Source organism: Coenobita brevimanus, chromosome 84 (genome assembly GCF_032717465.1).
Source record: "Coenobita brevimanus isolate Jiangsu-jjx chromosome 84, ASM3271746v2, whole genome shotgun sequence".
NCBI classification, from domain to species: domain Eukaryota; kingdom Metazoa; phylum Arthropoda; class Malacostraca; order Decapoda; family Coenobitidae; genus Coenobita; species Coenobita brevimanus.
Window position 1 is genome coordinate 48,576,231 of NC_137037.1, and position 14,189 is coordinate 48,590,419.

Sequence of the window (14,189 nt, forward strand, 5' to 3'; positions counted from 1 at the left end):
TAGATTTGATTACTAACATTATTTTCAGTATCCAAGGGGTGGTTGGGGTTCATTGCGCACGTAATGCCACTCAGATGAGTGAGGCTGGTCACTCTCATCGTAAATGTCAGGACAAACTTGCCTAGCCCCGGGTTCCTACGCTCCTCATGGGGCGACATAGGATTGGATGATGGATGGATGGATTTACAAACATTCCAGATTACTGTACCTGTAGTGTGCTTGTGGCTACAGTTCTGCTGTCATTCATCAGCACTTCATTACACTTAATTTGTCAGTATTTTACAGAAGTTGTAAAAGTAAAGTTATCGTAGATATAAATATCCATTCAGTACAAACTATGACAGTTTTCTAGTTCTGTAATGTATGATATAAATATATTCAGTATTCATTGGTAATGATGTATTACAAAAGTATTTAGGTGTACACAATTTTTTGCAGTATAATCCTAAAAATTTTGTAATCCAAACACTGCTAATTCCCTAGAAGTTCAGGTTTGAGATGCAAAACTGCATTACAGATAAAATAACTACAGTACTGTTTGGGCTATCCTCATAGAGTACTGTGGGGGTTGCAGTTGTTATCAGTATACTAAAGACATATTGAAGATCTGTTAAAGTATTGTAATGTTAATTGTACTTGTGGCACAATACGAGATATATACTGGAATATTGGGTATTTTAGGTCTGTTGAAATATAGTAAGTATATTGTTGAATATTTTTCTATATTTATAAATTTATACAGGGCTTGATAATGATAAAAGCTTTTTATCAAATGTGCACATGTTAATAATAATAAAAAAAGTCTTCTTTGTATATATTGCTTTTTTAGTAAAAATACAGTTTATAATATACACACATTAATCATACTGACATCCCAATATATAAAAGTTGAGGGAGGCTTAGATTAATACCTGTAAACTACATGAGTCATTAAGGCAGACAATTAGTTTTTCGCAAGTCCCAGTCTTCCCTAAGGAATGGTCCATGTTATTTCCTGGTCCCCAGTTGTATTGCTGGCTGAAGAGGGACAGGTGAATTTCACGTCTTCCAGTTTCAGTTCAGATGTACTATACACTTTTTACCTTAACCTGGCCCAGATTTTCATCCTTTTGTATCATGTTTCACATAGGTCAGCGGGGGGAAAAGACAGTACTACAGCTAACATCCTTTTCATAGCACCTCATAGTGACTAGTATCATATTTCAGTGTTGACCTGTTTTTACGGCTCATCATTCAAGATGGAGAGATGGCAGTTTCAGGCCAGGTTAGAGTAAAAGCAGTATAATCTATACACAACTATCTTCCCCTATATATATACTGAGACAGCTCTGCTAATATAGGGGATGACTGCAGATTGCTGAGTTACAGTTCTTGCACTTTAACTTGGCAGGAATTTTCATCCTTTGGCAGTTTATTTCTCGTAGCTCTATAGCAGAATCAAGACATCCTGTGGTTCTACATCCTTTCCATCACACTTCTTCCTGACTAGGGCTAAGTTCTTTCCCTAATCTCTCATTATTAGCTCGGCATTCAAGATGGAGCAGTGTCAAATTCTGGCAAAGTTAAAAAAGCATAGTCTTTGTTGAACCCCAAGGCTAGAGATGCATACCACTTCTCTGCAGGCATACTGTGGCACAGTAACACAAGAGAGCCTAAAATGCACATGGAATGACTAACTGCACTACTGTACGAGTATCTTTACTCTCTCTAGTCTGAGGTTGTATTTTATATTTCATTCTTCCTGCCACTGCTTGAGTATGTCAAGGTTAAGGGAATGTCCTTTAGTGAAGAGGTTAATGTAGCTATGTCTAATCCTTCCATTCTGAAAAAGCCTATCCTGAGGTGAATAACATGTCTGGAGATAATAAGAGCAAGCTAAAACTGTTGTTCAATTGAAGGGGTTAACAGTGGTTGATATACTGTATACATAAAGCTGACTGGTGCTGGAGAGGGATGGTTTCACATAGTGGCACTGGTGAAACTGGGCACCTCTACTTCCCAAATTTATAAATATCGCTCAACTCCCTCCCTGTCCCTTAAAAGAAGGATAGTGGACTACAGGAGAAGGGCAGCTCCAGCCTGCTGTCCACCAGGTTCTCATCAAGGTACACCTAGAGCAACAATAACAGTGATTGATCAGATGCTTGGAGTGTGGTACTGTCACTAACTACACATGTTCCTCCTTCAGTAAGGTGGTATCTTTAAAATTTTTCTCCTGCTTCCATCAGACTATTATACAGTATTCAGCATTAATCCTCAGGGAATGGGTTACAAAATCTCCATTAACTCTGTCAGTACAATAACTTATTTGGGTTTTAAAAAATAGGATGGCCACCTATCCTTGATCCCATTTGGGTTTTAGAAAGTAGGATGGTCACCTATCCTTGATCCCTTCACAAAGATGATGTATTTATAATTTTAATAAGACAACAACCACGCACCTGAATTTAGCTTTGAAAAGAACGGCTGAATTGTACGAGTTCATGATGGCTATAAATGTAACAGCTCCAGTTTAAAAGGCCTCTCCTGAGCTTGATAAAACTGTTTAATGATAACATGAATTTAAAAAAAATCATAGTAAAAGGATCAGTTGTACTGGAGTATGGTAGCCTAGTCTCGGATACCTACACTTCAAAGGGGCTGGCTAATATTATGGGATTGCCTATTATCTGCTCTTGCTATTGCTGGACAATTTACCTCAGACTAGGAGACAGGTCTGGTAATGAAAGGAATGAGTTCTTGATTACAGCAGTTCACTCTCAACCAAGCACACACTGGCACACAAAACCTTATCTGACATAGCTATACATTTTTTTTTTTTTTTTTTTTTTAAATACCTGGCCCAGGTTTTTACTCATTTGCACCTTTTAACCTGTAACTCAGTGGCTGAAGAAAACACTATGGTTTTACATCCTTTCTAAAGCACGTGTTCGTGGCTGGCATCATATTGTAGTGTTAATCTCTTGGTTACAACTTGGCATTCACAATGGTGAGATGACAATTTCTGGTCATATTTTAGTAAAAACAGTATACTGTCTGCTCAATACACAAGACACTCAACTGATGACACACCAACTTAAGTGTCTTCCAACAGATGGTTTTTAAATGGAAAATACTTGAAACTGAAAATGTTACTTCCTTTTGCTTTACAAAATATTTTTAACATGGCTTGGGTGAGAGAGTGGGAATATGGTTTAGGTATATGTGTGGGAGTTAATGAGAATAAGATGGCAGGAGAGGGAGTATGTCTGATGATATGCAAGAAGTGGAAAGAGAATATAAGAGAATATGGAACAGTGGGTGCAAGGATTGTATGGGTGAGGATGAAAGTAGGTATACAAGCGTGGGTGATTCTATGTGTGTATGTGCCGACAGGACCGAGTGGCAAGAGTGAAAGATGAGTTTTGGGCAAGTGTAGAAGCATGTATGGACAAATCTGAGAGGAGCGAGAGAGTGCTTTTGATTGGAGACATGAATGGCAAAGTTGGGAATGTACGAGTGGATGGAATGGTTTGTCAGTGGGGTGTGCCAGCTGAAGTAGATGGGAATGGTAGTGCTTTGGTGGACATCTGTGCTTGTAAGGGGTTGGCAATAGCTAACACCTACTTTCAGCATAAGATGATCCACATGTATACATGGAGAGTAATGAGGATGAATGGTAAACTTGTTGAACGAAAGGCAATGATAAACTATGTGTGTGTGGATGAGCAAATGAGAAGACAAGTGTTGGATGCAAGAGTGTGGAGAGGGTGGGGGAATGGAGTCTCTGACCATCACTTAGTGATGGCCAAGGTAAAGCTGCAAAGAAAATGGTTGAAGAGACGAAGGGGAAGACATGAGGAAACAGGTCCTGTGAGAAGAGTGAAGTTGCAAGATAGTGAGGAAAATGGCAGAGTATAAGAGCATAGTGGAAGAAAGATTGGGAAGGTATGAGTTAGAGCAGATGGAAGGGGTGGAAGACGCATGTAAGATATTCACGGAAGAGATAGGCGCAGCGTGTTAGGTGGTTTGTGGGGTGAGGAGGAGTTGCAAGGGACTGCATGGTGGAATGATGAGGTGAAACAAGCTGTAGAACAAAAGAAGAAGGCATATAGTGAATGGCTAGTGAGTAGAGATAGGGGAGAAGATGAGAGAAAGAAGAGAAAGCTATATGTGAGCAGGAGACAGGAGGTGAAGAGACTGGTGAAGGAGAGTAAGAAGAAAGTGGATGAAGAGTTTGGGAGGAATCTGAGTGTGAAATGGAGGGAGAATAAGAGACTGTTTTAGAAGGAGGTAAAGAAAGTACAGCAGTGTGAAAAGGGAAATAGTAGGGGAGTGAAAGATAAGAATAATAGATTGTTGGTGGAGGAGAGAAATTGAGGAGATGGAAGGAGCACTTTGAGGATTTATTGAATGTAGAGAGTGAGAGCAGTGCGAATATAAGTGGTTGGGGAATGGCTGGGAGAAGAAGAGATGAGTGGAGGGAGGAAGAGATCAGTAGGGTGGAAGTAGTGGAAGCAATGTAGAAAATCAAGATGGGAAAGGCCCCTGGAATTGATGGAGTGTGTGGTGAAATGCTGAGGTATGGGGGTGAGACTGTTGTGGAGTGGATATGGAAGTTGTGTAGACTGGCCTGGGAAGAAGGAAGGGTTCCAGAGGACTGGAAATCAGGTATAATTGTTCCTTTATACAAAGGAAAAGGGGAGAGAGAAGTATGTGGTAACCATAGGGGTATTTGCCTTCTTTGTGTGACTGGAAAAATATATGGTAGCATACACACTGATAGGGTGAGGCATATGACAGAGGAGCTAGTTGGAGAAGAACAAAGGGGATTTAGGAAGGGAAAAGGGTGTGTAGATCAGATATTTGTTCTAAGATGTTTAGTGGAGAAGTATCTAGAGAAGGGAAAGAAAGTGTATGCTGCCTTCATGGACTTGGAGAAAGCTTATGACAGAATAGATAGGCAAGGTATGTGGAAGGTATTAAGAATATATGGAGTGGAGGGGAAATTGTTGAGTGCTGTGAAGAGTATGTACGGAGGAGCTAGGGCTACGGTGCGAGTGGATGGTGAGCTAAGTTCTTTGATCTCAATGTCGGACTGAAACAGGGTTGTGTGATGTCTCCATGGCTGTTTAATATATAAATGGATGGGGTTGTAAAGGAGGTGCAAAGTAGGGCAGTGGATGTGGGGGTGGCTCTAATGAATGAGGGTGAGATTTGGAAGATTCCGGTGTTGCTGTCTGCTGATGATACAGTATTGTCGAGTGAAGATGAATGGGAGTTGCAAGGTTTGGTGAATGAATTTGGGACAGTGTGTAGGAAGAGGAATCTGAAAGTTAATGTAAACAAGAGTAAAGTTATGGTGTTTGAGAGGAATGAAGTCACAGAATGCACAGTGAGGTTGGATGGTGAGGATATGGAGAATGTAAGTGCATTCAAGTGCTTGGGTAGTGTGATGAGTAAGGATGGAACGTTGGGGGATGAAGTGCGTGAAAGGGCACAGCAGAAAAGCAAGGTTGTTGGTTCACTGAAGGCAGTGATGAGAAATAGGGAGGTAAGTATGGGAGTTAAGAAGTCACTGCATGATAGTATTGTGATCCCTACCCTGACGTATGGAAGCGAGGCATGGACCTTGCAAGAGGGGAACAAGTCAAGAGTGAGAGCAGTGGATATGAGTTACTTGAGAGGAGCATGTGGAGTGACATGGAGGGACAGGTTGACGAATGAAGAAGCGAAGGAACATTGTGGGGTGGATGTGGTTGAGAAGATTAGGAGAAATACACTGAGGTGGTTTGGACTGACTAAGAGGGTGTATGTAGGTGAGGTGGAGGGAGGGAGAGGCCGGGGTAGACGGAGGATGTGGTGGAAGGATGGAGTTGACAGGTATACGAGGGAGGGGGAAGTGAGTTGGTGGGAGGGTAGTCAAATGGTGGGTGACAGAGCGACTTGGGGGCATTTTGTCTGCGGCCACCCTTTGCGGGATTAGGGCGTCGGGCTATATATAGATAGATAGATAGGCTTGGGCAAAGGCTAACAACTGGTATGGTATATACCCATTTTACTTTAGCTTGGCCTAAAATTGCTGTCTCTCCATTCCTAATGCTGAGTTGTAACAAAAGGTTAACACTGGAATATGATGCTAATCACACAGAGGTGCTATGAAAAGGATGCGGAGCTGCAACACTGTCTTTCTCTGCCACTGAGATACATGAAATAGGCTGCAGAAGGAATGAAACTTTGGACCAATTTAATGTAAAAGAACTACACTCAATCCTCGTAAATCGCGGCAATTTGGGTCTGGACCACTGCCACGATTTACAAATTCCGTGGTTTATAAATAATAACTCTTATGTGAAAAATGAATTCGGGTCTGGACTTTGGCCAACCACCCTCCACAGCACCCTACCTACACCTATCTAGGCACCATCAAACACAAACATACAAATTTAGGAATATTCATTGCATGTATTTAATAGAAATAAGCAATGTTAAGGGATCTCACCTTAATCCTATGATGATATTGCTTAAGTGAATGGAGTGGGGTTGTGTTGGGAAGAACTTAGAATCAGCATGAGGTGGCGGTGCTCCCTTCTCAACACGACAAATGAGCTCCAAACGTTGACTGTACGACAATGGCAGCAGCTTCTTGATGCCATACTGCTTAGAGCGCTTCATCGGGGGTTCAGGAGGGGCCATGGACGGTGCACAAAAAATGGTAGGTAGCTCACGTACTCCTCGGCGATGGTCTGTAGTGTGTGTGCGGACTGGCGGGAAGAACAACAACAACGTGGCAGCATTAGTATGCACACTTGCCACCAGGGACGGGTGGTGATTGGTTGCTGGGTCGTGATTTTCAAATTGAATGCCGTGGTTTACGATTCTCCTCGGAAAAGGCCCACTTCGGTGCCTAGGTCAGCGATTTTCGCGACAACAGCGATTTAAGGGTGCCGGCAGTCTGACAGCCACTTAGCCGTGGTTTACGAATCCATGATTTATAAACACACGATTTACGAGGATTGAGTGTATAGTGAACACAACTACACATTCCTGCCATCTACTCCTTGGTATGGTGTCTGTCATCATCCTATTTTCTCCACTTATATATGGGATGGGCAGGATGCAGAAACAGGAAAGGGAAGACACAGAAGGATAAAAAACTTATCACCAGATTACCTAGTGAAGTTTCAGTGGCTTCAATATCCCTTTACATTAATTTTGGCCTCCAATGAATCCATACTACACACACATGCTGGTTTCACGCAATGGGAATGTTTTAGTACTCTAATGTTTCTAATACATTCTCTCTACTGCATATGGGGTAACCAGAACCAAAACCACCACTTTATGAAACTAATGAACTAAAAAAAGAGCAGTTAAAGTTTCCAACATTTCAAACAACCATAACTTACAAACCAGAGATACCAATGGATTATAGTATACTGAAGCTTGGATGCTGTAAATTGTTTTCCAAGAAATATTGTAGGCCAAATCTGATCATTAGGAATATAACTGACTTCATATCCATCCACATGCTCACTCCTAAGGCATGCTGCTTGGGTAGGCCTGGTAACAAAATGATGGCTGCCAACACTGATCATCAGTCATAGAGAAAAAATAATTTCACATGCATTAGACTCTGAGGCGGTGGCTGAATTAGTAGCGAGGTGGCCTGCAATCCTAGCGGACCCAGGTTCAAATCCCGACTACGGCAGGGAACAGTTTAAGGCTTTGAATTTCATAAAAGAAGACTTTCCTGATTTACCAGATGACCCGCTGACAAGTTATAAAAATACCTCCGCTAATACTGTACCAGTACATCAGTCCTGAATGAGACAGCCCTAGCATATATTCAGTATGGATGGTGGATGTTAGTGCAGAAGTGGTGACATGTGGAAGTGTAGGACTACTGGGCCTTGGGATAGGCCACTGTCCCCAAGAAATAGGCCCTCAAGCCACTGCCCAGAGTTGTGGGGGGGACACACACACACACACACACACACACACACACACACACACACACACACACACACAAAATCCATATCAATGCTTACCTGGCTCCTGAGCTCTTGGTCTCTATGGAAACAGGACATCCTACTAACATTTCCTTCCCATGAGTGACCTTCTCCCTCCAACCAAAGAGGATTCTGGGGCCTGTCCAAGGAATATCTTAATTTTGACTAAACTAACGCTTGCTCTGTTTTGTTCCTGGGCACCTTGTACAGTACACTGATGCTACCAGTACTTGGTTTAAGCTTACACGAGACACTTGGTAAGGCATATGAAGATTAAGACTGTATTGCAGGTGGCATAGGAGGCTTCACAGTACCTCTTTCTTACTGATCTGTTCTGCATACTACTCCATGACAGTTTCCTGTATGTACTTTACATCATTAAAATACTGACAAAGTTTGCATCAGTAACACAAAAGAGGATGCCAAGGTGTAATAATTTTGTTTCATTTGCAATGGCTCCAACATGCTGGCATGTGTGGCTCTCCACACTGCTTGAATTCTAGAAGCCTCTCCGTTTAGTCCCTTATTCCAGAGGTCACACTTTATGACCTCATCCCAAGTCTCGGTCTGCTTCTCACAACTATATACCCAATGCTCAAACCTCTCACCCTAGGCAGAACAAGAAACAGGGTTTATGAAATCTCCAAAGCCACTTTGAATATGGGCCCTAAATTTCACACACCTTCCCGTCAGTGCTGTAGTTATCTCTTGAATTTACATTTTCTAATTTGTCACATGCATGTAACGAAACTCACTGATTACCAATAAGAATTATTTATTTGGTTTCACCAAAAACTGTAAACTTTAAACACTAAATATTAATCATTATTTACATCTAGTCAAAGATAGCTTTTGCACCTACCGGTACTGTGCTGGGCTTGATCTCTAAATACAGTATGTACAAACGATAAAAAAAGTATCAGTGCACATTTGGCCCGAAACAATTTGATGCCACAGACAATGAACTCTTGAATTCAAGTGTTTGATGATTTTTCCCTTTTGTTGTCATACATGCAATCATAAGTATGTCACTGACAGGTTTCATATGACAATTTGTAGTTAATATTATTACTGGATGCATATTCAGATGATAATCAATTAATTTTCCAAATACTACACAAGCTATATTGATCATTTCAGATATCATCATACCCCTCCTGTGCAATACTTTTTTTTACTGTGTGTACACCCAAATATTTAAGTCAGATGATAAGCCATGACTAGACTTGCAGAAGAGTACCTTAACATGGGATAAAGCTGATCAGTGGTGTAGGTCAGCTTTATGGTATAATCATAGCTGGTTTGTTTTCATTTGAGGGTATATGTGCCAGTTCCACAACTTGTATACCTGCATGACAACTGATGGACCTTAATTATGATGCAGGAATAAGTCTTCCTGATTACTAGCCAAGTCCACCCACCAATTTGACTACACTTGTCCATTGCCTAGGATGAAGGGGGTTATGGATCACTGTCAGGTGAAAACAAACTGACTGTTATGCCATTAAGAGAAGAGCAACTGGTCTCTCACCATAAATGTCAGGACGAAGTACCCTAGCTTCAGGCCCCCAGGCTCCTGATGAGACAATAAATTATGTGGTAATGGACGAATGGAAGGACAAACACTTCTGATCTCTTCAAGTGTGTCTCAGATTTCTGGCATAATAACTCTCCCTGTAAGAAATATTTAGGATATGTATGTAAATTTTTGGACAACTTTACACCACTGGTAAACACTATCTCATAATATTAAAGGTGACTGTACCAGTATATTATGCATTATCACTCAATGTGTCAGGGAAAGGTAAGGGCAAGGCTGGGGTTCACTTCCCTGGCAGACTGCAAACATGAGCTGAGGGAGGCTGAGAGGAGAGAATTAAATTGTAATGGCAGAGATGAATATACAGTGATGACAGTCTGATGTAGATATCAGAGTAACAACAATAAATTTAGCACTAATCATCTGTTCACCCCTCCTTATACAGTATCATGTGTTACCTGAGCTGTACGTGTATGTGTACTTTTATGTAGTATGCATGAAGGTCTGACTTTCACTGTGCTGGTGTTGGTGGTGATGAACTATAGTTGTTTCACCTTAACCTGGCCCAGATTTTTGTCCATCTGTAGCTTGGTTCACATAGCTCAGTGGCTGAAAAAGGCAATACTATGGCTCAACATCCTTTCCAGAGCACTTATTCATGATTAGTATCACATTCCAATGTTATCTATTGTTACATATCAACACTGAACATGGAGATGGCAAATATAGGCCAAGTTAGAGTAAAATTAGTACTGCAGTCTCAATGGTATTACATCATGCACGGATACCAGAACCAGAAAAGGTTTCGGGCCATCAATCCTACTAGGTAAATTCCTCATTTCTTGCCTTCATCATCTGCCAGTTTCTTCTCCCTCTCACCCTCTTAGTTCACCTAATCTGCACTTATGGTAGCTGACTGTCTAAACCTGTCCACCATCACCTCAGCACCAACTACTCACAAGCCTGTATTCTTGCTGGCACTGGAGTCTCTCTGCCATCTCTCCCTTCACCTCTTGAATTCATTTAACATCCCTATTAGTTTACTTTCTACTACCAGATGATTTTATTCAACTTACGAAAGGACCCTCAAGTTCAAAAGGCTTATTATGGCTATATTTAACCCTTCATGTTCATAAAGTCTCCATTGTGCTGAATTAAACGGTCTGGAGATTTTAAAATTTACTATAAAAAGATGTTCCTGAACTGGAGGGGTTAACAGTTTATTTCTACAGATTTCACTTTGCCATTCTCCTGTATGTTATTTATGGTCTAACATGCAAAATATATTACTAAAGCAGATGTGCTGCGAAGTCTCCGATGCCAACTGCATACAGCCAACAGTCTCACTCTAACAACTGTTTCCACACGATTACCACACCAGCATTAGTAACCTTAACCATATTTGTAGTCTTTTTTTAAGTTTGTAACCTCATCCTTGCCCTCTGTAATAGCCTCCCCCTGACTACTTTTCTCACACTGGGGTCTCAAAGTTGCTATCTGATGGGAGGGAAGGGGAGGGCCGGTGGAAGAGTGTGAGGGCGGCTTCAGTCACCACCAGGGAGTCGTCCTCTAAGCTGGGGTCAGGTTCGTCGATGGCAGAATCGTGGTCACTTGGGGCCTTGCCACCCCCGCCGCCACTGCCACCACTGCCAACGCCTCGACCACCGTACTTTTCACCTGCTCGGCCACTAGGGAGGAATAAGAATACGGTAATGAATGAAGAATAAGAAAATCGTTGAGTTGGAATACAGTAATGGAGATGGGGAAATAATAATGAATGAAAGAGGGAGAGCAGAAAATAAGAGGAGTGGAGAGCAAAACATGAGAAATGGAAATGGAAGGAATCGACAAAGAAATGGATGAAGTTATCACCAATATTGTACAGGAGGATAATGAGGTGTAGTGCAAATAGGAGGATATATAGATAGGGAAGAGGTGTTACAAAACCTCTTCTACCACCTCAAATATGATGCCATATTCCACATTACAACAAGTCCATGTGGTGACAAGGTGTCAATTGGGTGAAGCAACTATGGCATCCATCCAAGAGCCAAAGTTATACACATTTCCCTGCACTTTGCTGTGGGGAAGGATCCAAGTCCAATTCCGGCAAAGTGCTATCTGCTACAAGTGGGTACCAGTTCCCTATCTGGTGTGTGTACTGTACCTTTAGGGTGGTCCTCAGAGACAGCTGCTCACCTGTACATGATGGGTCTGTTGGTCAGACAGACGAGGGTTATACCAGAACAAAAACTACAGTCCTAGACTAACCAGTGGAGGACCCGAAGCAAGAGGGCATGATATGGATTGAAGTGGGCGGGTGTGAAGCGGTGCGGGTGGAAGCGTGCATGGTTGTAATAGTCACACAGTTCGTGGATCACCCGCTGCTCCACCCCATTCAGGACCCCGCCTGGTGCTGTCAGGTTCACCAGGAAGGCCCGGATGCTCTCACGGCCACCCCTCTTACCAACACCCTCCAGGCGGCACAGCTCCTGCTCTGTTTGTGGAGAGAAAGGTAAGGTATACTGTAGTTCTTTCACCTTAATTTGGGCCTAAAATAGGGATCCTTTACTTAGCACAAGATTTTATTTAGTGCACAGGGTAGTGTATGAATTAGTGCATTAAATCAAAGATGTACTATACTGTATATAGTTTTGCTTAATATATAACCTACACCTAATAACTGGATCAGCAGACACAACTTTAAATACATCATCAGTTATGTATTAAGGACTGTTTTATTATCCAGTATAAATATGTGATGCTGCAGCTTGCTCAAACACCACTCATCAACTACTGAGTTCATCCAGCACCTCACTGACTGTACTGGAGGGCGACATAAAAACCACTCAGTGAAGACTACAGGTATGAAATTACCAATGGAAAAGTTAAAGAATGAAGGTGGTGGCAGCTGCACAGAGAGCAGCATGATGGTGGAGATCAGGATGACATGATGGCAACATATCTGTGGCAACTGCGACAGGATGAAGGTGTCTGGCTATAGACAGATTTAGGGATAAGTAGATAGACAATATAGCTACAGCTGTATGGAAAGACCTCACCTCTGCTAATAACAAGGTTTTATAATACTACAGAATTACAATGAAGGGCAGGGAATGTATTAGTGTACTTGTTTCTTTAATTTGGTTAAGGTTACAAATATTGAATTTTACATTAATGCTTTAGCTGCTAGGGTGTGCTCTCAGCTGAATTAAATCTCATCTTACCAACACACAGCTCTTTCACTTAGCAACATCCTACACCTCGTCAACATAAGAGAATGCACCCACACCCACACCCATGCACGCATGCACCTCTGCCCTACAGCACACTGCACTCACTTACCTAGATACTTCATGTTGTCAACAGCCTTCATGCGGTAGTAATAAGGTAGGGTGGTGGCTAAGTCCCCTTCATTAGACAACAACTTGGGCTCATAGCAAATATCAGCCACACGAGCTAAACGGCGTTCAATCTCACGACGAAGCACCTTTATGGGAGAGGATAGAATTATGAGATATTTTTACTGATGTTCAATAACATATTTTACTTGGTTTTATGGTTATCATAGGCTAACTTCAACTAAATACAATCTCATTGTAAATGACTTAGTTACATCAGACTTTGTATTTACTTAACACAATAACCCTACCAGAGTTTCTTTCTTGTGTCACACAGAGATGGTATGGCTGTGTGGTAAGAATGAATGATAGATTGGCTAGGAGAGTGGATGTGAGGTGGAAGGGGAGACTGAGGATAAAGTGGAAGGATGGTTTAATATTTTTGTTAAATACTGTACAGTAGAACAGTACAATAGTCAGTATAAGTGATACATAGCATTCAGTGTCAGTGGTGTTGGTAAATGTTGCAAAAGTAGTACAGTAAGAACATAATCCTTAAACTTCTATACTGTGGCATTAATAGCAAGTGTGAATGTCAAAAATGGCAACATAATAAGGACTTTCTGCTTTCCTTTGGCTCACATTCTCACCTTCTTAGCCTCTGAACCAGGGATGTGTGGGTCACGGCGGGATCGGTCCTTTATGCGTTCCACCTGCCGCTTGAAACACGTCACAAAAAGGATGATGGCAAAGAGGATAACACCGATGAACATCAGTGTCATGGCACCAACCGTTGGCATGGTGATGGCTTGGTGGAGGGAAGGAGGGGTGTAGGGAAAGGATTGTGGGTGGGAAGACAGTTGGTCCAACACGATGTCAATGTTCTGGAAGGAAAGATCTTTGTCAAAACAGTGATATAGTTTTAAGCAGATTCCTAAGAGGGTTCAGCTAGATAAGAAGAATGCAGGTATTGTGACTGGTGTTAAGGAATAGGGAAGTGAGGATGGAAATAAAGAAGTTGCTGAATGACAGTATTGAGATCCCCAATTTAACAGAGTGAAGCTTGGAAGCTGTAGGACAGAGGAAATACTGTACAGTAATTTGGACCCACACATCCCAGGTTCAAAGGCTACAAAGGTGAGAATGTAAGCCAAAAGAAAGCAGAAAGTCATTATGCTGCCTTTTTTGACATTTGCATTTGCTATTAATGCCACAGTATGGTAATTTAAGGATTATTCTGTTGCTGCACTACTCCTGCAGCAGTTACCAACAATACTGACACTGATCATAAATGTCATGGTTATCAAGAAAGTAAGT

The 14,189-nt window shown here is 41.7% G+C and overlaps 1 protein-coding gene across 1 annotated transcript; it reads right to left on the reverse strand.

Annotated features, from left to right (window-relative positions):
- Positions 1–10,041: 10,041 nt before the first annotated feature.
- LOC145410013 (lipid transport auxiliary protein 1) lies at positions 10,042–13,725 on the reverse strand. The gene is made up of 4 exons (XM_080280234.1): positions 13,523–13,725; positions 12,877–13,021; positions 11,803–12,028; positions 10,042–11,219 (listed from the first exon to the last, which is right to left on the reverse strand). The coding sequence occupies exons 1-4, from the start codon at positions 13,670–13,672 to the stop codon at positions 11,003–11,005; spliced, it is 738 nt and encodes a 245-aa protein (XP_080136360.1). The 5' UTR covers positions 13,673–13,725; the 3' UTR covers positions 10,042–11,002.
- Between the last annotated feature and the right edge of the window lie 464 nt (positions 13,726–14,189).

Coding starts and splice junctions, on each gene's coding strand:
- LOC145410013 (XM_080280234.1), bottom strand. CDS start 13,672: ATGCCAACGGTTGGTGCCATGACACTGATGTTCATCGGTGTTATCCTC. Junction 13,022..13,522: donor CTGGTTCAGAGGCTAAGAAG/GTGAGAATGTGA, acceptor TCTCCCATAAAG/GTGCTTCGTCGTGAGATTGA. Junction 12,029..12,876: donor TGACAACATGAAGTATCTAG/GTAAGTGAGTGC, acceptor CTCCACAAACAG/AGCAGGAGCTGTGCCGCCTG.